The sequence below is a fragment of the Pongo abelii genome, chromosome 14 (genome assembly GCF_028885655.2).
Source record: "Pongo abelii isolate AG06213 chromosome 14, NHGRI_mPonAbe1-v2.0_pri, whole genome shotgun sequence".
In the NCBI taxonomy this organism is placed as follows: Eukaryota; Metazoa; Chordata; class Mammalia; order Primates; family Hominidae; genus Pongo; species Pongo abelii.
This window is the reverse complement of record NC_071999.2, coordinates 83,611,948-83,638,232: the sequence shown is the minus strand read 5'-3', so window position 1 is coordinate 83,638,232 and position 26,285 is coordinate 83,611,948. Positions and strand designations below refer to the sequence as shown.

The window sequence follows — 26,285 nt, the reverse complement described above, 5'->3', positions numbered from 1 at the left end:
CTCTTATGTGATCAAGTGCTTGCTAAGTTGTGGTTAACAGTCCAAAAGTGCTACAAGAAAAGTAAAGAGATAGACTTCAGTGAGGATTAGAGAAGACTTCCAGGACTCAGTGGAGGAAATATGAATGGAGATGGAGATTATGAGAAGGCTAGTGGGGAGGGAGAAAAGTCACCCCACAACAGCCGTAGGCATGAACCCAAGAAAGCTTGTATAGGAAGGGCAGATCCAACACTGGGTGGAGTCAACTAAGCAAAATATTCGTATTCCAAAGCTTCCATATAATTCCTTATTCAGACAACATTGTATATTGTTACTTGGCTCAGCAATTGAATGTTGACCTCGTTCTTACGAGACAGGGAGGATAAGGACTGCAATTCAAAATAGCCAGATTTGGAATTAGCACTCACAACCCTAGACCATATTTCTCATTCCTTTAGCCTTACTCCGTAACCATGTTCCTAACCATATTTCACACTTAAAGTTCACCTTTTCAAATAGAAATTGATTTTCTACTTCCACTGTCCCAGAAAGCACTGCCTAAGAGCCAAAAATCCAATGTTCTTGTCCCATCTATGCCATTAAGTAGCATGAAGCAAAAAATGAGCCTCCTATCTCTGGGCAAAACTGCTACATGGAATGGGTGCTTCTGGGTTTGAAGTTTCACAGATCCAGTAGGGATTTTGCTGATTGGAGGACGGCACAGTACTCTCCAGTGCATCTCCAAGCCTGACTTCCTGACCTCTTTTATACAATCTCTGGGCAAAACTACCAGTCGCTGTTATTTTCCTCTCTGCGGTAAACATGGAGCTCAAGAATGGATAGAAAGACCTTATTGTATTGCTCTACCTGGTAAATAAATATCATGTTGAATTTGCATGGCAGCTTTCTGATTATTTTCATGTCTCCGATAAGCATCAAGTCTGTCATAGGTACAGTATAAAAATCCCTGAGATTGCCTAACACTGATACTGTGGCAGGAAGAGAGGAGAAGAGCTGTACTAGGGAAAATGAGGAGTACTTGTAATCCTCTCTCAGGGCAGTGAGAGGGCCTGGGAAGAAAAGATCGAGCTGTTCCGTGTTGGGGTTAATGTTGGCTTGAAATGAAACTTCAGGGCAAAATGAAGCAGAGCAGAGAGCAGCGTCCACAAACCAACCTTAAATATCACAGCGGCGGGACATTTACCTGAAAGAAAAGTCACACTTGGCATTAAAAGTTCAATTATCACGTTCAGTGCAGAGCCTTGTTCTAGTCTGGAGCTGCCGGGTGTCACATGGTGCATGATAACTTGCCCTTGATTTGGGTTCATTTGAAGAGCGTAGAACTCTCACAAATAAATAGCCTTTTGGAACCTGTCCCTGGACGAGGACTGCCCCCCTCCCTCGGGCAACTACTACTGATGCTGTCCAGGCATCACCCAAGGGGAAAGGTTGCAGCGGGGTCGGAAGGCGCGGGAGGAGTCTGGCGGTGATTGATGGGGAAGGGATGAATGAATAAAAGTACTTGTCTGATGGCAGCAGAGACCCCGAGCAAGCGGTGGAGGCTACACTGTCTGGCATTCTCGCAGCGTTTCGTCAGAGCCAGACCCGCCTGCAGCTCAAGGGAGGCGTGCTCCTCTCCCAGAGCAGGCTGGAACCCAGCTGGGTTCCGCGTCCCCGGAAGGTGGTCTCCATTCGTCTCTCTGCATCTGGTTTGTCAGATCTGAGAGGTAAACATTCGGGCTTGGTGTTTAATTAAAATCATTGATTGAACCTTATCCTGGGGCTTCGGTTTGGCTTACTAGTTTGGGATTTAAAAAAAATAAAAATAAAGCCTATAGAGAGGGCAAATTAAAATTAGGTTGGGTAAAGGGAGGAGTGCGAGTGTTTGAAGCCATTTGGAGGGAACAGCGGTTTCCAAGTTCCTGCTGACTTGAGAAGCCTCTGCGGGTTTCCGAATCTCCGGCGCACTCCTGGGCGCGCTGGGGTAGCTGTAGCTCAGCCAGCCAGGGAGTAGCGGCTTTCATCCGCCGGGAGGAGTCTTCCGAGTTCAATCGCGGAGTATAGAGGTTCCCCTGCGGGGCAAAATGCAGAGCTTGACACAAGCCCTTGGCCTCTAGGTGCCTTAATTCCGCGGTTCCCACGCAGGCTTAACTAAGACGTGTCTGTATTCCTCCCGTTACATGAAAGAGTTCGGAGCTTTGCCTGGGACCCCCATCATTCCCTCCCTGGCACACCCCTTCCAGAACGCCCCGCCCCACTGCATATTATTTACCCCCTCCTGGCCACGCGGGGGAAGAAAAACAGCGGAGAGGGCATCAGGAAGGTGTTTCGACCCGCGCTGGCGAGTCACGAGCGCCAAGTTCCCCACTGGCGCGCAAACTTGAGTTACTTTTGAGCGTGGATACTGGCGAAGAGGCTGCGGGCGGTATTAGCGTTTGCAGAGACTTGGCTCGGGCAGCTGACCCAAGTGTCTTGTCTTCCTTCCCCTGCTTGTCTCTAGGCTCTGAAACTGCGGAGCGGCCACCGGACGCCTTCTGGAGCAGGCAGCAGCATGCAGCCGCCGCCAAGTCTGTGCGGACGCGCCCTGGTTGCGCTGGTTCTTGCCTGCGGCCTGTCGCGGATCTGGGGAGAGGAAAGAGGCTTCCCGCCTGCCAGGGCCACTCCGCTTTTGCAAACCGCAGAGATAATGACGCCACCCACTAAAACCTTACGGCCCAAGGGTTCCAACACCAGTCTGGCGCGGTCATTGGCACCTGCGGAGGTGCCTAAAGGAGACAGGACGGCAGGATCTCCGCCACGCACCATCTCCCCTCCCCCGTGCCAAGGACCCATCGAGATCAAGGAGACTTTCAAATACATCAACACGGTTGTGTCCTGCCTTGTGTTCGTGCTGGGGATCATCGGGAACTCCACACTTCTGAGAATTATCTACAAGAACAAGTGCATGCGAAACGGTCCCAATATCTTGATCGCCAGCTTGGCTCTGGGAGACCTGCTGCACATCGTTATTGACATCCCTATCAATGTCTACAAGGTAAAGGGCGCCTGCTGAAATCATGGTGGGCTTGAGGAAGGGGGCTTGGTTGGAGACGGGGAGATGAGAAAGCTTGTAGAGGGAGCTTCCCTTTAGCTCCTCCCTCTTTAGGTTCTGCGCCTCCTAAAAGTTGGTAATCTTTGGAACCAAATTCCATTTGGTTCTGTCCACTCATAAAAGTCAGTAACCATCGGAATAAAATTCCATTCAGGTCTTCAGTAGACCTCTGCTAAGCTTAGGACAAGTGTAGTCCTCAGTCTAGCAACGTTAGTATCACTTTGGGAACTCGGTGCACATGAAGATTTTTCTGGCCTCACCCCAGACCTACTGAATCAGAAACTCTGGAGTGGAGCACAGTAATTTGTATTTTAACAAGCCTTTTATGTGATTATGATGAACTGTAAAGTTTGAGAACCACTAGTCCTGAAGGATCTAGTCCCTAAGTGCACCTAATGGGGTACATCCTCTAGTCAAAAGTGTGTGGTCCATGGACAGTCAGCATCAATATTACCTGAGAGTTTGTTAGGAATGCAAGGCTACCCCAGACTTACTAAGTTAGAATCTGCATCTTAAGATCTTCACGTGATTGATATGCCCACTAACTTTGGGAAGCACTGTCTTGGAAGACTTTGAAAGTAGCAGGTACAAAGTAGGTTTTTAGGAAATAAATGGCCTGGAAAAAAGAGATCTAGACTGGTGAGTAGGAAAAACACAGTTCACCTGCTGTGACGGACTATAGCTACTTCGTATTAAACATCTACAGTGGGCCAAGGACTGGGTGAGATGTGTTACTTCCGTTATTCCTTCCAGCAGCCCACAAGTAGATATTACTATTAGTTTACAGATGACTGGTAGGATGCTCAAAGTAAATGAATTAGAGGTGGAGCTGGGGCTCAGACCCAAATCTGTCAGGTTCCAAAGTGCAAGCTATATGATGGCATCCCATCAATTATTTCATGGACAAGACCAAGGAGCACTCAAAATCTGTAAGGGTTTCAGTAGTTAACGTTATTGTGTGATTACCAGGGGCATCAGTAGAAACACACAAAGAGCCAGGTTGCTCCAGGTTGCTTTGGAACTCCAGACACATCCCAGCACCTCTGGGCCTCAGTTTCCTCAATTCCACAATAAGGCTGCTAGTGCCCACTTACTGAGGCTTTATGGTGTTAAAAAAAAAAAGGCAGTCTAAATAAAACAGTTGGAAAATTTCAAAGACATATGAAAATATTTAAAACTTTCCCAGCAGCAGCAGCAATAGAAAGTTGCACATAAAAACACAATCACAGTGTAAGGAAATGGAATTGTGCTTTGCAGATTTGCCTATAGCTAGCTCTGACTTCAGTACTTCAGTACAAGGGGAAAAAAATGGAATGTAAAGTTGGGAAATGTGTAGGGAACGCTTTGACCTACTGGCAGGAGTAGTTACCATAAGGCATGCCTGTAAATTTCCCTTCATAAATCTCTAAAAATCCTAACCCAATAGCTATATTTTAAGGGGAATTCCAAACATTTCTGAGGTTTAGCGGTGAGAGTGGATTAGGATATATTTTTCTCTAAAGGGAATCACCCCCAGAAATGGGGGAATCGATTGAAGAAATCCTAAAATCCTGTGTGGCAATTGATTCTGATGAACTGTGAGGATTTACTTGGTATGAGCTGAAATTGAATCTCTAAATGCAGTTACAACTCCATGAGGGCCAGAAGTGACCCTTTTACTTCTTAAGACGTCCCACAAACTAAGTCTTCCCATTCTAATTTGGCAAAGGAATTTCAATTCAATTCATCAAAACCGAATTGAGAACTTTTCAGTACAAGGTGTTGTGATAAATTTAAAATAAATCTAACAAGATCTCTTCCCAAAGGGAGATTACAATCTAGTTTTGCTAGGTTGGCACAGGATTTTATGAAAGTTCTGTTTAGGGGGGTCAGGAAACCCCACATGTCCAGCCCAGTTAGAAACCTTTCTAAATCAGACAGTAGCTGAAGTGCTGTGCAGAAGGTGGGATTGAGAACATTTTTTTAGTTCTGGTGTGTTGCCTCCAGGACAGATATAAATCAGCTCTTCCAGAACCATCTTATTTCCTCTGTCTGGTTAAACGAGTATTTGTGATAAACTAGAGAATTTCTGACTCCCCAAGAGGTCACACAGTTTCCCTTTCATTTCAGACTCCCTTATGATTTCCCTAGGAAGTTACAGCCTTTTCCCTGAAGCCATCCAGTCTTAACATGACTGTGTTTCTACTTCTGAAATAAGCCAATGAGTCATTACAAATCTGTCCATCCAGTAATCTATATTGGTCACAAACACATTCATCACATTACGTCCCATCACTAAGGTCATCATTAATGAATCGTACCTTGTGGCCTTAGGTTTAGCTTGAGACACAATATCATAATAATGGCTACCAGTTAATGATGCACTAGGCACTTGGTTTATTTCATTAAATCACTATAACAACCCTGTAGAGGAGGTATCGTTATCATTCCTGCTTTAGATCTAGGCAAACTACTTGTCAGAGAGGTGAAGAAGTAACTTGCCTAATGTCATACCACTACAAAGTAATGAAACTGGGGCTTAAACCCACATCATCCAGCCCAAGACCCTGTGGTCCACCCCATCCCACTGCACGAAGCATGCTCAGGCACTGTATGGTCGTCTCCAACCTTGAGTATCGTTTTAGGATCTCATTTGGGAGCATTTGGTGGAATTATGGCAAATAATATGCTATCCCACAGTAGAATACTTGGTAAACATTTTCAGAAATTAATTTGAGTCAGGATTTCTGTCTCTTGAAACCTCCTTCCACTGGTCTGTAGTGTGAAATATCAGTGGAAGTTGTTCTAATGGCTTAATTTACCAAAATATCAAATCCAGGACTAGTTAAAAGCCATTTATTCTCTTAAATAATTATGGCAACATAGTTTTTTTTAATGCATTTAGAATTTCAGAGTAGTCAGGTATGATCATTCAGAAAAAAGTAATTCAAATGAGTTATGAAGGCTATATTTAATATATCCTAATATGAGAGGCTTAAATCTAAACCAGTGATTTCTAATTTTTTTGGTGGGGTTTTATAATTCTCTTTGAGAATTCAATATACACAATTTCTGGGCATTTGTGAAATTCTCCTACTCATCTGTTGGCACACTAAGGGCCCAGAGGCCCAGAAATGTCAATGTGAATCTATTCCACTAATCTAGAGTTTAATAAATATAGAGTTCAGTAAAGTTGACAAATCACAAAATGTCATAGCTCTTATTGGAAGCTACAGTCTTCAGGCTGTGGAATCGGTGGGACTTTTTCTGGAGTTGCTGCAGTGGGAAGCTGAAAAGCATTGGGAAACATGTCTGATCTGCCTGGACTTCCTCAAGGAGCTGGGTCCCTGGAAACTTTTAGGTAGAATCATACCACTCTCACAGGTCTCCTGTGTTGTGGGTGAAATCCTGTGTTGAAGGCTAGGGAAGTGTCTGAGGACACTTAGCAAGTTGAGGTGGCTGAAGCACTTCAAACTCATGTAAACATGCAGAAAATAATAAGCCTTGCTTACACTTCTCATAGGCACACACTAGGGCTATGCCTACATTACACAACACCACCCAGAAGAACAATGAAAACTTCAGGCATCCAAAGGAGATATTTATTTAAATATATATGCATGTGTACATGTACATACATTAAAATGTTAAGTTTTATAAGAATATATAAGTAAAAAGATGACTATCATTTGGCACAGGGCGTGGCACATAGCAAGAAATGATAAATGTTATTAAAATGTGTGTATGTGTGTATATGTGCGTTTTGAGTATTCTTTGTTTTCCAGCTTTTGTCATGACAAACATGACTACAAACGACATGTTTGTACATACAGCTTTGCACACATGTGTGACTACATCTAAAGGGTAAATTTTTATAACTGAAATTATTAAATCAAAATGTGTGTGCATTGTAATTTTGAAAGATATTGCCATATTGTGCTAGAAAGTTATTCTTGTACTCTTGGCTTTAATCACTATTTTATATAATATCTCAATATGGATGTAAATGCATATTAATGTTTATCTGTAATATGTATATGGGCCACCATGCTTAATATTTACATAGTCTACATATATATCAGAACAAAAAGCCAGTGCTTGACCACCTGATGTTAGGATGAATTTCTCCTTATTCACAAGCTACTTATTGTGCCCTTCCTATATATCCCAAAATAAATGGGGTAATCTAGATATTTGTTCATATGAGAACCTGGTGTCCCACTACTAAGTTGTAGAAACATGGATATCAAAGCTGGATAAAAAGCAAGACAGCCGGGTGTACTTGTGGATGCTATCAATGTGTTTATGTTGTTGTTTGTTTGGTTAGTTGATTTGGCTTGGTTTGCTTTGGCAATGATATTTAACAAAACTTGGTTGTAGGTTGGGAGAAGTTAAAAATTCTTGAGCAAATAATGAGTTCTTAAATTACTTCTGAATTTTATTAACTCTCTTTGTGTTATATTTACATGGATAACTGAGTTAAAGAAGTTAGCTCTCAAATATAGCTTCCTTTATGTGTAAAGAAATTGCATTTAAAAACAAATCTGCTTGCAAACTGATAAGACAAATACCAATATCCACATTAACTAGTTCGGTAAGGATCCAAAGGTAATCAGGTGTCCAGTGGTGATGGAGAGCTAAAAATTAGGCTGGTGACCCACTGGAGTGCTTCTAGATGGTTTTACAGTTAAGAACTGTAGGCTACTATTAGAGGCAAACAGGCTGCATTCATAGTTCTGAAAGGCAAAACTGCTGATCTTTAACGTTTAACTAGTTAAGGGTGGGTACATATAACATTAAAATGCTGGTATGTCAAAATGCGGAATTGCTTCACTGAACCCACAAATGAGTTTCGAGTGAAGTGACCTTGGCAGGTAATCAGACATTTTCTGCTTGTGACACAATCAGGATTATCTTTCTGAACAAATTTACCTTTTGCACTATCCTATCTTAGACTACTTCTGGTACTTAACAAGTTTATGTATAATTAACTAGTTTTGTAGTTAAAAGTAAAAGTTGATGGAACACCACCAACTTTTGAAGTTACAATTTTCCAATCAGTAAACTGAAGTATATTCATATATTCCAGTCAGTAAGCTGAAGTATATGCATATATAGCAACACAAGAAGTGAGGGTATCATTGGGAGAGGAGTCTAATTTATCCCAATTTAATAACAATGTTCTCATTTCCAGTCAAGTAACTGAAATATTTTAGTAATATTTAAAGATATTTTACCAGCATAAGCATTCTGAACCAAAAGTGGAACCTGTATTATTTAAAAGCAAAATAATTTTTAAGGAGCACCAGCTAAGCGCATTTAAACTATTAACTTTTAAAACGTGTTAATAAAGAGCCAGGCTTTTAGCTTGAATGACCTGGAATCAGTTAACAAAACAGCAAATACCCCGACACCCATCTAGCATAGTGGCTGCAACTGTCAATACTACACAAATGCTTGCAGACAAATGATGTTATACATAAGAGTAGTGGGCTTTTTCCACTTATATTTTTACCAATGTCCAAATGAAAAAGAAAAAGAAAGCTTGATTCCTTCTGTATTAAAGTATTGGTCATAATCAGATAACAGGTTGATAGCAGAATTCAAATAAACCAGAAACTCTGACTTCATATTCCGAATTCACTGTTTCACATGTTGGTCATAGATTTCTGTGACAAAATGGTCAGTAAGCACTTGGCCTTGGGCAATGAAAGGTTCCCTAGGTTCAATTTGATGGTATTTCTCGTGTTTGCCTTTCATCTGCCACTTGGTCACTCTGTAAATCCAAGCCTCTACAAATGTCAAGGTAAGATTTTCTTTCAATATGGTAAGGCTTATCTATCAAAAGCTTTACATTTCTCAGTTTGCTCATTTAAAATGAGTCTTTCAAGATTGAAGATATTTCCATAGTTGTACAAAAGGATAATGCAGCCAAGACCCTGTTGTCTCCAGGCCAGGGAGCCATGTTCTTCAATTCACCAAGAAAACCATATAAGGGTATCTCTGTGTAGCTAATATGCTATAGTTGATTATTTTTAGAGAAACATGCCAAATGCTAATAAATGATTAAGTTCTTTAAAGGGTGTTGACAGATAAAGCCTGTGCTGAAATAAGATTCAAGATGTAATTTATGATGTGAAACATTCTCTTTCGGGACTCTGCACAGTTAAAAAGAGGTTGGTTATGTTTGGGAGATAGCTGAATGTGGTGTGTGGGTATACCTTAGCCAACAACTTCTCTAATTTTAGACTTTTTATTATTTCCAGTGCTTTTTTAGAGAGTTATTTATCCTTCCCTATAGGGCCTCTGGTGAAAATGTAAAGGAAGAAAATGGCCAAAATGTGGTGGTGGATGGGAGAGAGGGAGAGAGAGAGGAGAAGGCGTGAAGGGAGAAGATAGAAGAGGATCATTCTTGAATCAGAAGTTTATTAGCAAAATTGATTGAAGCATTTCTCAAGCAAGTCTCCCCTTTTGAGGCTCAAAACTGCACTCATGCCTGCTGACCTGTGTCTTTTCCCTACTTCTCTCTTCTTCAGTTTCATTGTAGTTTCCAGAAAGGAGGAAAACTATCCTCAGAATATTTACACTGTATGCTGTCTTCTTCCCACTCACTCAGTGTTTTCAGACTATTTTAATGAGCTTTCAGATTCCATAGTAATCAGACATTTTCTGATCACAGCTTATTAGTCTCCCATAAGATATTCCACAGATAGAATTAGGTTAGGTATGCCATGAAGTTACTTAATAAGATTTGTTGGATTCATGTAGTTTGCAAGTCTCGTTCTGAGCCAGGAGGCCCTCAGGTTCTCATTCTTCAGTGTCTTCAGATATCACCAGTGATCTTAGAAGATCCAGCTCAGATAAGTGAACTAATTATAGGCCAGGTTTGTGAATGGGGTTTGTTATTTCCCTTAGTTGGATCTTTTCAAAATATGTGATATGTCAGTGATAGTTTTAAAGCTCAAACTATGGATATATTTTTAAATTTAGATAATAAAAGAGTACAATCAATTTCTTTCCTGGCCTGTTACAGACTTAGAAATAAATTTCTGGTAGGAAAATATATTTGAGGTAAACTTCAATTTCTCTTAATAAATATTTTTTAAAATTGTTTTCTATCTCTATGTTTCTCTTAGAGATTTTGTTTCAAGAATTTTAATTCATTTTCATAAGCCATTGTTCTGTTTCAGCAAGTTATAGGAATCTTTCCAGAGCTGTGAAAAGGCCTCTGTTTTGTGAATGTGTGTGAAATAGAGTCCCATGGACAGAACCGCTGCCTTGCACAACTCTAGGGGGCACTGTACATATTGTAAGCCATTGAGATGGCATCCCTGGGGGATAAGCTAACATTATTTCTGACCCACATATTTCTAACTCACATAGCCTAATCTTTTAACTGATTAAGTGCATTTTGATGGATGCAGGGTAGAACTTGTAATTTATATTTGTCCTTCAGGGCACAGTGCACTGTATGTCAAGAAGAAAATATTTCCATGCACTTGATCAGCATATTGACTCCAAATTCAAAGCTTAATTTGAACTATTTCTCTGTGTATGAATACAGAAAGAGTTCTGGCATGGAAGTCCTTGAGTGAAGGTGCCCTATCTCATTGAAACTCTAGTTCAAACACAGAAAAACTCTTAACTACTACAGGAAACAGAGACAAAAACAGAATACACCCTTTCCTAAAGTTGGGAAGTGCCGCCATTCCATTATTTTCCTTTTTTGACTCTTACTGTGAAAATATTTATATAATGCCAGTCGTTTAAAGAAACGTTCACAACTTATCACAGGATGGAATAGACTGCAGTCTGGCAAAGTAATCTTAGTTGTCCTCTTAATTACACCACTCACTCATCCTCTAAAACAATCATCTCTTACAATGCCCCTATGTTTACTGCATCTACTTCCACGAAACTTAACAATCCTCTCCACAGCTGAAGCTCTTCATAGAATCCCATTACATAGTGAGAAACAGTAGGTTCTGTTTTATATCAGTCATTGCCTTGACAAGTTTGAGTAGGAGAGAGACAGCGGGAGAGGAATTTTTGTCGTTACCTTTTCCAGCCTGCATGGAAGAGTGGAACTCCAACAAGAGTCCAGCCCACTCTCAAGCCTCAATTCTAGAGTTTCTGACTCTATGTGCCAAGAAGACCTGATCATCAGCACTAGAAAATATAAATAGTAAATATACAGTCATGTCAATTATCTAAAGAATATATGTAGAATATGAGAACTGAAAAGCTCATGACAAATGTTTTGTCATAGATGATTTCTGCCATATGATCAAATTCATTCATCCACTCTCCGTTCATCATTCCTTAACAAACATTGAATGAGTGACCACTGTGTGCCAATCACTGTACTAGGCATTATAAATGTTGTAGAATATTCTGAAACAAATAAACAGTTAAAGCTCAGTATAAATTATATTTGTAATTTAATAAAGTAGAAAAAGAAAATGCTATGTATGTTTAATGAGGTGAGTGAACATTTGCTTGTACAAGACGGTTAACTTTGGCATTTCCTGACTTTATGGGGCTTGACTCCTTTTGGCATTAACATATTAATATGCAATAGAAAATAATCATTGGGAATAGTTAGGCCAGCCCCCTTTGCATTAATGTCTCTTAACTCATTCTGTTGGGAAGAGCCTTTTACACTCAGGATCTATCTTCTGGAAACGAGGGATGTGTGTTAACAGGATTTTTTTTCTTCATTTATTATCTCAAGTATGTGATTTTTAATTAAAAAGAGAAATGAAAAATGTAAATCCCCCAGTTAGAGAGATTTTGTAGGATTCACTTCACAAAACCCTCAGATAAATAAAGAATATTTGTTTCTTATTCATGCTATTTATCCTTTTAGAAAATTTTTAAACTATAATATAAAAATGACTTTATAATGTAATAGAATAATTTATTTGGATTCTCTTGCCTTGTTTCTTTCTCAAGCAGCTGTTCCAAGGTAAAGTTATAAAATCATGGTCTTTCTTGAGTAGAAATCTTTTAGCCAGTATGGCCACACATTTTTTCAATCTAGTGTTTATTTATTTGTGTTTATCATCCAAAAGAAATGTTCTAGAGAAGCAGTATAAGCCTTAGGGTAAAATGGGTCAGCACAAACATAGGCTATCATTTTGTCAAATGGATACCATATTGCCAGCAAGACTTAACACTAACAATAGCTATTCAGTTAGATGAGACAGCATGATATGAAAACCAGTGCCAGTTATGTGAGTATTGCCAACTGGCTCATATTTGATCAATGTTAGGTAACATATATTCAACTTAATTTTAAACAGGATTTAAAATTTTAATTTATGTGGAAGAGACATAGTGTCAATATTGAACTCTAAACACCCTTTTTGCGATCAGAGAGACTGCCTTTTGACTACATGTTTGAATTGTCTTCACTGTTCAGACCTTGCCCTTAAGTTATCTAATTTAATGGGGTAAAGTCCAAAGAAAAAACTAAAAATAGGGTATAAGGAATGTGTTATTGCTGGGTTTAAAGTTAGAGTTGCTTCCTCTTGCAATAAAGTGAATCCATTTCCTCTTCAGTGGGGAAAGCTGTATCCTTAGACTTCAAATGATAGATGTTAGATGTTGTTATTTTTCCCAAAGAATGATGAAGAAATGAATGTCTAAGAATCATACCCATCTATAAGAACAATCTCTCACCAAATTTTAAAGATGGCATCTTGGTTGAGAGTGAATTTTTTTTTTTTTTTTGGCAAAACTCCATAGTTTTTCCCCACCAGGGATACGTTTATATTTTAGGTAAGTTTCAAGCACTAGCTTGCCTAAAGACTTTCTTGCTAGAGTCCATTAAGATGACAGAGATGAGCATCAATAGTGGGCATGGTTTCTGTCACAGAGAATCAGGCTTTGCTGGGTCTCCACAAAGCCTTCTGATCAGTGAGACAGAGGTTAAGATTTTTAAAGGAAGAGCGTTTAGAGTCTTGCCAAAGCCATCCTTCTCACTACAAAATAATGGAAGCAACAGTGCATGCTCTTCCCACATCTTCTGTGGCCTTCCAGAGCCAATAGCATCCAGTTCTAAATTGAAAGCATGAAATGCTGAAAGCTGATAAAGTTTAATGCGCTCTCTCTCTCTTTTTTTTTTTTTTTTTTTTTTTTTTTGCAGTCTCTTTCCCTTCAAAAGTGTAGACTAGAAAACTGTAATCTCTCCGTGGTGATTACGTTTCTGACTATCTCTCTGTTGAGCTTGAAGAGCATTGTTACAATTTTCAGTTTGTGTTTCCCTGTTTTCTGTGATAGCTTGGGTCAGAGGTTGGGCTGCAGGCCTGCAGTGGTATGAAGAGCAATAATCCAATTTCTAGGCTGAGCCAAAAACAATGGAAACCTCAAAACATGGCCTGGATTCAGTGCAGAGCTCATTTTCATCAGCCAGACTTCTTTCCCTTCAAGGTCTGGACGCTCATTCATCTTGATTCTTCTGATAGCAGTACCTACAGGATAACAATATTAACATATTTGGAAATAATTTAAGACAGAATAAAATATTTTAAAATATCCAGATGTTTGTACATTATTTGAATAAAATAACTAGGGGGATTAGTCAGGGTTCTCCAGAGAAACAGAACCAGTGGGATAGATAGATGGATGGATAGGTAGATAGGTAGGTAAGTAGACAGACAGACAGATAAACAGATAATGAGGAATTGGTTTATGAGATTATAGAGGCTAAGAAGTCCCATAATTGGCCATCTGCAAGCTGCAAATATAGGGAAGCCAGTGGTGTAATTCAGTCCAAGTCCAAAGGCCTGAGAAACTAGTCTGAGGGCCAGGGGAGATGAAATGAGACATTCCAGATAGGCAGGAAGAAAAAGGAGCAAATTCCTTCTGCCTCTGCCTTTTGTTCTATTCAGGCCCTCAAGAGATTGGATAATGCCCACCCACCTAGGGTAAGACAACTGCTGTTCTGAATCCACAAATTCATATACTAATTTCTTCCAGACACGTCCTCACAGACACACCCAGAAATAAAGAATGTTTAATTGAGCAACCAGTGGCTGGTCAAGTTAACACATAAAGTTAACCATCCCACTAGGTGAGCAGAAGATTTTGCTCTGCCTCTAGATATTTTACCATTATTTGACACATAGCTATAGGTTTAAAAAAATATTTGATTTAATTCTAAACTTTTTTTTTGTACAATCACCTCCTTCAAACCACTGTCGGGCAGGTATTATAGTGGTTGTAAGCATAGACTCTAGACCATCTGGGTTCAAATGTGGATCTATTACTCACTTAAGTGAGCAAACAAATGCAAGCATATTGGTTTCCTAATGAAGAGTAACAAATTACCCTACCATTTAGTGGCTTAAAACAGTAAATATTTTTTAAATCACATTGTGTCTTTGGTTTGGCAATTAAGGAGTGGCTTAGCTGGCTGGCCCTGGCTCAGGGTCTCTCAAGAAGGTACATTTAAAATACTGGCTGGGGATGCAGTCGTCCAAAGGTTTGTCTAAAGCTGGAGGATCCTCTTATTCACAGACCTGGCAAATTAGTGCTTGATGTTTTCAAGAGGCCTCAGTTCTTTGCCATTTGGCTTCTCCACAGAGATGCTTGAGTCTCCTCATGACATGGCAGCTGGCCTCCCCCAGAATAAGTGATCCAAGAGAGAGGAAGCCAGTTCTTTAGGAACTAGTCTCAGACATCACACATCATCACTTTTGTCACATTGTATTCATTGAAAACAAATCACTAAGTCCAATCCACATTCAAAGGCAATGAAATTAGGCTTCATGTTTTGAAGGGAGGAGTAATCAATAGCAGAATATTGTCTGAATAAGTTGTACCAGGCTGGGTCTAGCACAATCCTTGAAACCAGTTGGATAATTTTTATTCTTATTTCTAAGGGTAATTGGCAGTTCTTTTAAAGCTACATGGGTTCAAAGCTGGTTCAGACCTGTGGTGCACCGAGTCTCCCCCATTTCAGTAAATGGCTTCACCATGCACATGGTAAACCTCTGTGAGTGTCCTGACTTCCCACATCATGTGTCCAACCCATCAGCAAGTCCTGCTAGCTACCTCTACCCTTAAAATATATAGAGCCTATAACCCGCTCTCCACAGCCTCAGGGCACACAGGGTCCAGCTCACCACTAGTTCTCATCAGTGCTTCCTTTTTTGGCCCTACATTCTATTCTACACTGGGCAGCAACAGTGATCTCTTGAAAAATATGTTAGATCATGCCATTTCCCTTCTTCAAACCTTGCAATGAATTCCCTCAAAAAAAGCATTCAAATTCTTCCCTCTACAACTTCATTTTCCATGCATTTGGGCTGGGTCAGTCTTCTCCAGCTTTAGTAGCTAGTAGCCTCATTGGTGTACCTCCAGTTCACCAGGCTCGTTTTGACCTCAGGGCATTTGCACACGCTCTTGCCTCTGCCTAGAATGCTCTTCGCATGGCTTACTGTCTTATTTCAGTCAAGTCTCTCCTCAAATGTTGTCTCTTCAGGGTGACCTCACTGAGAAGCTTATCAAGAAAACACCTCAAATCCCACCCTCGCTCAATATGATCACAGCCACTGTTTAACACCATTTTAAGTATGTATGTGTTTTTTGTCTGCCTCCCTCACTATAGTGTAAACTCCATGAGAGCAGGAGTGCTCAGAATGCTGTCTGGCACATAGTGAATGCTCAATAAATATTCATTGAATGAATGAATGAACAAGCAGAATTAATGAATTGGTTGATTAACCCAGAAGTCACAAGATAGAGGCTCTGATGGCTCACAGGTGTATTTTGATAATACAATGTTATATGAGAGTTTTTTTAAAATATATATGAATTGGACTTTAATAAATTGTGAGATTCATATAAAAATTCCAATCTGGGTTCTTTTGAAAAATCAAGAGATTTTTGTATTTGGGGTCCCTTAGCAAAAAGTATCTGACGTCTACCAGCAGCTGCTCCTTTCAGACAAAGTTTACCCCAGACCCCACCCCACTCCCTATCATCTTCCTGACACCAGTGACTTTCTGAGACCTGGCACCCTCCACTTCTCTGTGTTACCTGCCTGGCCCTGTAGGTCTTCAGGATCCTACATTAAGCATATATACGATAAGTCTGCCAACTTTTGTCCCACATGTCTGTATAAGTTTTGATATCTAACTCAGAAATGAAATTGGTCGTATGTTGAATCTCCAAGTCAAATTCATTATGAGACAAACATTTTAGCCTTTGACGTCATTCTAGTTATAGAACAATCAACTCAGCTTGACAAACTTGGTAGAGTCTTCACTGCTAGTGAAAGGATGGAAAGACTCCATGGTGTCTCAAAATAATTTTCACTTTTGGAAGGTTGTTTTTCAAAATATTTTTAAGACCCATGGATTTGAAATACTTTTCTTTATTTTCAAAACCTCATGAACATTTGATCCAGATGTTTACCTAAAGTGATTCATTTACCAGTGTGGGACACACCACATTGTCCTAAGAAAGAAAATAACCACATTTACTAATAGATGGTTGCATAGTCTGCAGTCAGATAAAGAGAAATATATACATGTACATATATACACACTCTATATATATTACATACTATGTGTGTGTGTATATATATATATATAATAGCAATAACTATGTCTTATTGCTCCTTATATAGCCAGTCGCTGTTATATTTTAGAGTCTATGAATCAAGCACTGTTAATATTAAACATCTGCTATGTGTCAGGCACTGTTCTAGGCAGTTGTGGAGCTCATAGTCTGTCTTACACTCCAGGGATCCAGACAGAAAAAAAACTAAGCAAACAAATAAGTTAATGTGATATGCCACAAGAATTGATAGACTATGGATAAAAAGGAAAACAGAGTAGGGAGATACGGATGTCTGACCTGTTATGGTATCTAATAGTGTGATCAAGGTAAGTCATGTTGAAAAGATGAAATTTGAGCAAGACCTGAAGGAGATAAGAGAGTTAACCAGGTGAATCTGTGAGGAAAGAGCCTTCTAGGATAAGGAAGGACCTACAGCGAAAGCCCTAAGTAGGAATGTGCCTGGTGTGTTCGAGAACTATATAGCTACTCCTACTGAATGATTGTTCAGTTAGGTAAACTGACTGCAATGAAGAACAAGTGCCTGAATGAACATGCTGTTCTGCATGGAGTACTACTTCAGTAGGGAAGTCTGGTCTCCTTAGCTAAGGACTATTTGTTATTCAATTTTAACTAACCTATATTTTGCTTTGGCCATGACCTGGGCATTTCAGACTCTATGACAGTATACAGGTTCAATTTTCAGGAGGAACTTAAGTGACTGGCCCAAGTTTGCTCTGATGAGGTGAGCTGAACTCTAAGCTACTGTATATGCATGATGACTTCTTATAAGCTGGCTGCATTTTCATCAATCCCAACACACTTTCCTGTCCCATACATATATTGAACAATGGTTCTTTTCAAAGAAGGAGTCCATGAGAAAAAGAATGACAACCAGAATTTATCCTACTCTGCATGTTAATTACTCTTCATTAAGTGATACAATTCAGAGGGCATCTTATGAAACCCCCTAACAGAGCTTCGTGTCTTCTCAATGCAGCTGCTGGCAGAGGACTGGCCATTTGGAGCTGAGATGTGTAAGCTGGTACCTTTCATACAGAAAGCCTCCGTGGGAATCACTGTGCTGAGTCTATGTGCTCTGAGTATTGACAGGTAGAAGCTTCTATTTAATCCAAGTATATTCTGAATGATATACTATTGTTTTCCATGTTACTTAGAAAATAAACTGTGCAATTCAATAAAACTAAGGTATGCCAGCTTAAAATACAATACTATTTTTATCTTCAGATATCGAGCTGTTGCTTCTTGGAGTAGAATTAAAGGAATTGGGGTTCCAAAATGGACAGCAGTAGAAATTGTTTTGATTTGGGTGGTCTCTGTGGTTCTGGCTGTCCCTGAAGCCATAGGTTTTGATATAATTATGATGGACTACAAAGGAAGTTATCTGCGAATCTGCTTGCTTCATCCCGTTCAGAAGACCGCTTTCATGCAGGTAAATTTTACTTTTTTTATTTTCCTTTCTGCTCTTGCCTTATACATACTTAGCTATTTTTCCCCTGTTCCCCACTCCTTGGGAAACTGTTGATTTATGACTGTCGTTGGCATAAATTAAGAGTATAGACCCAAGGACTGTGGAGTTAATGGTGATCAATGACTCAAGCTGCAAGAAGCTAGATCACTACTTCTCTAAGAATCCCCTTGATCTCAGTGGCACAGATAAACCAAGTCCACATGAAAGAATTGATGTGAATTTGTAGCTTTTCTACCCAAAGCCATGGTAGAAGTAAAATGCTTGGTGCCACAAAGTGAAAATAACACTCAGGCAAAAGTTTTCTCAGCAAGGCAATTTACTTCTATAGAAGGTTGTGTCTCACAATGGAGCAATGGCGAGAGCATACCAGACAAGGGAGGGGAAGGGGGTATTATCCCTGATGCAGCTAGTTCCCACTGCTGCATCTTTCCCCTATTGGGTAGGGTTGGACCGCACAGTCTAAGTTAATTCCAATTGGCTATTTTAAAGAGAGCAGGGGTACGAGCTGGAGTGGTGGGGTGAGTAGTTTCAGCGGGAAGGACAGTTACAGAGCAGGTAACTAAGGATGACTAAGGACAGAGCAGGTGGCTAACGATGACTAAGGACAGAGCAGGTGACTAAGGATAACTAAGGAAAGAGGAGGTGATAGAGGCTAGGAGGGGGTTGTTTACTGAAACTAGGGGCAAGGAGATGTAAAGAATGAGGGAGTTAAACTTTAAAATGGAGAACAAAGAACAGGGAAGCTGAACACACTGACATATTGGTTCTTTGAAGAGGAATTTACTGTATCTTACAGCCCCATAAGGACTGACAACTACTACGTAATCTGCACAAGATAGCCCAGTAGTTGTCAGAGGAATGGATGGTCCAGCAAATATTCAGATAGAAGTCACCCTGATATGGATGGAGTCTGAATGGCAAGACTCCCCTCTCTCTGTCTTTGATGCCAAAGAGAAAGCTGCCATTGCAAGAAACTTTCTTCCTGGTCATTTATTAAAGAACATTCGATTAGGGAATAGAAAAAGAATGATGATGCTCGTTTCCAGAAGATAGATCCTAAGTGTAAAAGGCTCTTCCCAACAGAATGAGTTAAGAGACATTAATGCAAAGGGGGCTGGCCTAACTATTCCCAATGATTATTTTCTATTGTATATATAAGGAGACTAAATAAAACTTTATGAACTGTATATCTCATGCTAAGTAAAAGAATCAAGGACATAATGTGAAATTGAAAATGAAATTGCTATTTCCTTGTTTCCTATTAGTAAAAAGGAAAAAAAAAAAGTGCTGCCGAGGTTACATAATTTCCTCTCCAACACAGATATATCTAAAGCAATATGAAAAAGATAATATAGAAGAAAAAGAATAAGAGATATGACATAAGTCAAAAGCAGATTTTATCTTTTTACGAGGTTAGATTTATATGTTACTGAGCTAAATGGTTAACCTAGACCTTTTCGTATGTGTTGTTCCCATTAAACAAACTTGCTAAAAAGTGAGAACTTCATCTAAACACTAAGTTATCTTTACATATTTAGGTGTTATATTTCACACAAAGAATACTCTAAGGATAAGTTTCTTATGTGAAGACAAAGCATTGAATTACCAAATATTTCAAATTTTGCCTAACTACTTAAGTTTTTGTGCATGCTTATAACACATTGTCTTAGAGAACTGAAATATTTTTGGGAAAATTTGTTTTATTTAACATGACTATTTATTTGTTCAGTAAGTGTGGCCTGAAAGATTCTGTATGGTATATATAAACTGGATCTAATTTAGAAGATAATCATTCCTTGATGAATTTTTTTAAGTTTAACATTTGTTATATAAGATTTTCTTACAGAGGAGTATTAATCATAAAAATTCTCTCATCCCCATAGTTTTACAAGACAGCAAAAGATTGGTGGCTATTCAGTTTCTATTTCTGCTTGCCATTGGCCATCACTGCATTTTTTTATACACTGATGACCTGTGAAATGTTGAGAAAGAAAAGTGGCATGCAGATTGCTTTAAATGATCACCTAAAGCAGGTAAGAAAATACAAATATTTGATAACTCATGGTTGAATTTATAATTATGAATATGAAAATTATGATGATGATGATGATAAACTAACATTATTATATACCAGAGCATATTTCCTTTTTCTTGCTTCTGGTAGTTTTAAATAGATAAAGAACATTTTTACATTATTTATTTGGAGATATTCTATATAATCTAAAAGGATCTAGGGAGAGTCAGAACTTTTTAAAGATGAATCTCTAGTCACTTCGGTTCCACTGCATATTAACTATTCCATATAAAGCTCAGTGCCCTGAGTTTTTACATATGCCACTGACTTTTTGTAGACAATATTAAATGTCGTTTTAGAAGAGATAATGCTATGAATAAAATGAGCCATCTTTTAAGGGTCAAACTATGGATTTATTTCAGAGACGGGAAGTGGCCAAAACCGTCTTTTGCCTGGTCCTTGTCTTTGCCCTCTGCTGGCTTCCCCTTCACCTCAGCAGGATTCTGAAGCTCACTCTTTATAATCAGAATGATCCCAATAGATGTGAACTTTTGAGGTAAGAAAGGCAAACTAGAAATGATTTTGTAAACAAATGCCACTCAGAAGTGTTTCCATCGATCTTTTTTATAGGCAGAAAGACAGACTACCATTTTTCTAACCCTTAGCAAGTCATGGAGACCCCAATTTTTATCTGAGGTCCTGTTGAGAGGGACGGGGAAGGGGGGGTATGAGGAACACTGGGGACAGACAGAGTTGTCAAGATGATGAGTGAGTGCCAAGGTGGAAAATGTCAGGTCCGATTCTCCAATGCGTTTTCTAAATTACTTCTTTTCAGCCAGCTTCAGTACTTCCAAATGAGATTTTATTTTAAAAGAGAAGAATTGGGCCTGGGAAGGGGAAATGGAGGAAAGTCAGTAGAAATGCTAGAGTTAGAGGGAGACAGAGACAGAGACAGGCAGAGAATCATTATTAGCAAAGACGAGTGATAAACTTAGAACCATTGTATATTGGTATTTTTTTTCCTTACAAAAGCACAGAAGCCTACAATGAATACATGTTCAGAATAGCATATTTTTCAGACACATTTTGCGTTATTTTGTTGCAGCTTTCTGTTGGTATTGGACTATATTGGCATCAACATGGCCTCACTGAATTCCTGCATTAACCCAATTGCTCTGTATTTGGTGAGCAAAAGATTCAAAAACTGCTTTAAGGTAAGAGACTATCCCAAAATAAAAAGCTCTTTGTAATATGGCTCAAATATAAGCTTTCAAAACTGCTAATATATCTATCCAGACAGATTTAGTAAATTATTTTATAGTTTCCCTTTTATTACATCATGGATGATTTTTTTAAATACGACTTTTGCTTATAAATCACTATAATTGTTTTTGCCTATAAATCCTAGTCAGCCACTCCCTACTGCCTCAGCCAATCAGTTACACTCATGGAATTGTTGACCAAAAAGTAATAAAAATCACATGCATTGATGTCTGATAGGCATCACATAATAAAATAAGGGCTAAACATGAATTAAAGACCCTGTTCCCTGTTTTTGGTAGATTCTGAACTTCGCAGCTGCAATTATTATTATAACTAAATTAGTTCCTTTTTCACATGGACTATGAGAATAGCAAGGTAAACAAAAAAATAGTTCAGGTTTTACCTCTTTCTTCCTTTTTTGTATAACAGTGATGTGCTGTTCAATGTGAAATACATATAATTCCTTCTTCAGCTGCTTGCATTTTATCATCCTATTCATTCACTCCTTCAACAATCTAACATGAAATAAAATATCCCCTCCCCTAATATGAAAATCATCCATTTGTCCATGGTATTTCACTACTGGAAAGCTAAGAACGTAGCTCCCGTGTAAACACTAAGGCAGCCTATAACATTCTTCGCCCACTCATAACTCAAATTTTAGAGCTGGAAGAGAACTTCCATCAGGATCAACACCCTCATTTTATAGAACATAAAATAGTGGACTTCCCATTTTCTTTTACATATAGAATGAACAGAAGACAAGCAGAAGGAACAAAATTTTATACTTAAAAAAACTTCAAGAAAAAAATTGAAGAAAACTGAGATGCTTTTGTACTATATAACCTTATTGTTTAACAATATTGAAAAGAGATATGAGAATACATGGCTGAAAAAATAGGAAAGCAGTATTAAATTCATTGACATGAAAAGATATTTATGTCACAGTCAAGTGAGAAAAAGCAGGTTAAATCTCCTCAGCAAAGTGACTTAGAATAACTTGGGATGAGATGTTTGTGAAAGTATCTACAAGGTTATGGAGTATACATACAGTACAGTCTCACTAAAATAATTATACTCACATTATCAAGCACATGCACATACATGTGTATAATTTATTTATTTCATGTATGTGCAAATATTTCTGTTTTCATGGGGAAAAGTCTTGAATTATATGTTTATCAAATATTAAGATTATTTATCAAATAACCAAGAGTAAATATCAATTAAAAGTGGCTTTCTCTTGATGAGAAATTTTAACTATGTAGGTTTTTTCTTCTCTGCATTTTTTAGTTAAAAATTATCATATGCTACTACTGTGATTATATTCTTTTAAGAGGGAAAATAAAAGAGCACCGAAAGAAAGGACCCAAGAACTCCTAATCATACAAAGAAAGTCAGAACCCTGGAGAGGAGGAAGAGTTGGGAAAGGTGACTGATGTTAACATATAATGAGTTACTTTGTTTTGTACAGTCATGCTTATGCTGCTGGTGCCAGTCATTTGAAGAAAAACAGTCCTTGGAGGAAAAGCAGTCGTGCTTAAAGTTCAAAGCTAATGATCACGGATATGACAACTTCCGTTCCAGTAATAAATACAGCTCATCTTGAAAGAAGAACTATTCACTGTATTTCATTTTCTTTATATTGGAACGAAGTCATTAAAACAAAATGAAACGTTTGCCAAAACAAAACAAAAAACTATGTATTTGCACAGCACACTATTAAAATATTAAGTGTAATTATTTTAACACTCATAGCTACATATGACATTTTATGAGCTGTTTACTGCATGGAAAGAAAATCAGTGGGAATTAAGAAAGCCTCATCGTGAAAGCACTTAACTTTTTACGGTTAGCACTTCAACATAGCTCTTAACAACTTCCAGGATATTCACACAACACTTAAGCTTAAAAATGAGCTCACTCAGAATTTCTATTCTTTCTAAAAAGAGATTTATTTTTAAATCAATGGGACGCTGATACAAAGGAAGAATAAGTCACTGTAAAACAGAACTTTTAAATGAAGCTTAAATTACTCAATTTAAAATTTTAAAATCCTTTAAAACAACTTTTGAATTAATATTATCACACTATTGATCAGACTGTAATTAGATGCAAATGAGAGAGCAGTTTAGTTGTTGCATTTTTTGGACACTAGAAACATTTAAATGATCAGGAGGGAGTAACAGAAAGAGCAAGGCTGTTTTTGAAAATCATGACACTCCTTTCACTAGAAGCCCAAACCTCAGCATTCTGCAATATGTAACCAACAAGTCACAAACAAGCAGCATGTAACAGACTGGCACATGTGCCAGCTGAATCTAAAATATAATACTTTTAAAAAGAAAATTATTACATCCTTTACATTCAGATAAGATCAAACCTCACAAAGAGAAATAGAATGTTTGAAAGGCTATCCCAAAAGACTTCTTTGAATCTGTCATTCACATACCCTGTGAAGACAATACTATCTACAATTTTTTCAGGATTATTAAAATCTTCTTCTTTCACTATCGTAACTTAAACTCTGTTTGGTTTTGTCATCTGTAAATACTTACCTACATACACTGCATGTAGATGATTAAATGAGGGCAGGCCCTGTGCTCATAGCTTTACGATGGAGAGATGCCAGTGACCTCATAATAAAGACTGTGAACTGCCTGGTGCAGTGTCCACACGACAAAGGGGCAGGTAGCACCCTCTCTCACCCATGCTGTGGTTAAAATGGTTTCTAGCATATGTATAATGCTATAGTTAAAATACTATTTTTCAAAATCATACAGATTAGTACATTTAACAGCTACCTGTAAAGCTTATTACTAATTTTTATATTATTTTTGTAAATAGCCAATAGAAAAGTTTGCTTGACGTGGTGCTTTTCTTTCATCTAGAGGCAAAACTGCTTTTTGAGACTGTAAGAACCTCTTAGCTTTGTGTGTTCCTGCCTAATTTTTAAATCTTCTAAGCAAAGTGCCTTAGGATAGCTTGGGATGAGATGTGTGTGAAAGTACATACAAGAGAAAACGGAAGAGAGAGGAAATGAGGTGGGGTTGGAGGAAACCCATGGGGACAGATTCCCATTCTTAGCCTAACGTTCGTCATTGCCTCGTCACATCAATGCAAAAGGTCCTGATTTTGTTCCAGCAAAACACAGTGCAATGTTCTCAGAGTGACTTTTGAAATAAATTGGGCCCAAGAGCTTTAACTCGGTGTTAAAATATGCCCAAATTTTTACTTTGTTTTTCTTTTAATAAACTGGGCCACATGTTGGAAATAAGCTAGTAATGTTGTTTTCTGCCAATATTGAATGGGATGGTACAGTAAACCAAAACCCAACAATGTGGCCAGAAAGAAAGAGCAATAATAATTAATTCACACACCATATGGATTCTATTTATAAATCACCCACAAACTTGTTTTTTAATTTCATCCCAATCACTTTTTCAGAGGCCTGTTATCATAGAAGACATTTTAGACTCTCAATTTTAAATTAACTTTGAATCATTAATATTTTCAGTTTATTAATATATTTTTATTTCTATTTAAATTTTAGATTATTTTTATTACCATGTACTGAATTTTTACATCCTGATACCCTTTCCTTCTCCATGTCAGTATCATGTTCTCTAATTATCTTGCCAAATTTTGAAACTGCACACAAAAAGCATACTTGCATTATTTATAATAAAATTGCATTCAGTGGCTTTTTAAAAAAATGTTTGATTCAAAATTTTGTAAGAAACAATTATAATTTCTTTACATACTCAAAACCAAGATAGAAAAAGGTGCTATTGTTCAACTTCAAAACATGTTTCCTAGTATTAAGGACTTTAATATAGCAACAGACAAAATTATTGTTAACATGGATGTTACAGCTCAAAAGATTCATAAAAGGTTTTAACCTATTTTCTCCCTTATTATCCACTGCTAATGTGGATGTATGTTCAAACACCTTTTAGTATTGATAGCTTACATATGGCCAAGAATACAGTTTATAGCAAAACATGGGTATGCTGTAGCTAACTTTATAAAACTGTAATATAACAATGTAAAATATTATATATCTGGGAGGATTTTTTGGTTGCCTAGAGTGGCTATAGTTACTGATTTTTTATTATGTAAGCAAAACCAATAAAAATTTAAGTTGTTTTTTTTTAACAACTAGCTTATTTTTCACTGTACAGGCACTAATTCATTAAATACTAATTGGTTGTTTAAAAGAAATATAAATGTGACAAGTGGACTTTATTTATGTTAAATATACAATTATCAAGCAAGTATGAAGTTATTCAATTAAAATGCCGCATTTCTGGCCTCTGGGCTGGACTGTGTGTTTCATTGTTGTGAAGAAACAGATATACAGACATTCAACTTCCCAAGGTTGATTTTCTGGGTAATAGTTTCCAATGGCCTCTTTGGTCTTCCTTTCTTTGGTTCCCTCCCTTTGGAGCACTTCATTGTTTCATCATTATTGTACCTTAGCAAAGGTGAAAGGTTGAAATGAGGTTTAGGGATTGCTGATTGCATTTCACAAGCTTCTTTTGAGTGTTTCTATGTGAAAGATGGGATGAAATTCACAAAATGCAAGGTCCCTACTTGATAAGAGACAGTGATGATAAACTCTAATATGAGGCAAAATGAAATGAGCACTAAATAACTGCATACTCATTGCTGCAGAAGTTCACCTGTCTGTGTCTCTTAGCATGTAATCTCTTTCTTCACCCAACAAAAATAATCCAGAATTAGCAATTGCTTTTTTCCCAGACAGTAAGGTCAAACCCAGCCTAGTATTCCAGAGGTTGCTATCATTTACCCCTGACTTTTCCTGGATTTCAGCTGCCTAATTTTAGCTGGCACTTCAAAATACAAGTGTTCTGAATCCCAAGGGCCATATGAGA

General features: G+C 38.1%; 1 protein-coding gene and 1 long non-coding RNA gene across 3 annotated transcripts; one reads left to right on the top strand and one right to left on the bottom strand.

The window, feature by feature from the left end:
• Window positions 1–1,518: 1,518 nt before the first annotated feature.
• On the top strand, window positions 1,519–25,700 carry EDNRB (endothelin receptor type B). 2 transcript variants are annotated; one of them, XM_054529148.2, is made up of 8 exons: window positions 1,519–1,706; window positions 2,480–3,013; window positions 17,619–17,731; window positions 17,867–18,071; window positions 19,994–20,143; window positions 20,547–20,680; window positions 21,230–21,338; window positions 22,862–25,700. In XM_054529148.2, exons 2-8 carry the CDS (start codon window positions 2,531–2,533, stop codon window positions 22,994–22,996), a joined length of 1,329 nt encoding a protein of 442 aa, XP_054385123.1. In that variant the 5' UTR covers window positions 1,519–1,706; window positions 2,480–2,530; the 3' UTR covers window positions 22,997–25,700. The 2 variants fall into 2 exon arrangements, with proteins under 2 accessions (XP_054385123.1, XP_003778269.1); XM_003778221.5 differs by lacking the exon at window positions 1,519–1,706 and having other exon boundaries at window positions 2,152–3,013; window positions 21,230–21,339; window positions 24,643–24,758.
• Window positions 10,637–24,054, bottom strand: LOC129049566 (uncharacterized). The gene is made up of 2 exons (XR_008512761.2): window positions 23,946–24,054; window positions 10,637–13,524 (listed from the first exon to the last, which is right to left on the bottom strand). It is a non-coding gene; the product is annotated as an uncharacterized LOC129049566 (long non-coding RNA).
• Window positions 25,701–26,285: the final 585 nt, after the last annotated feature.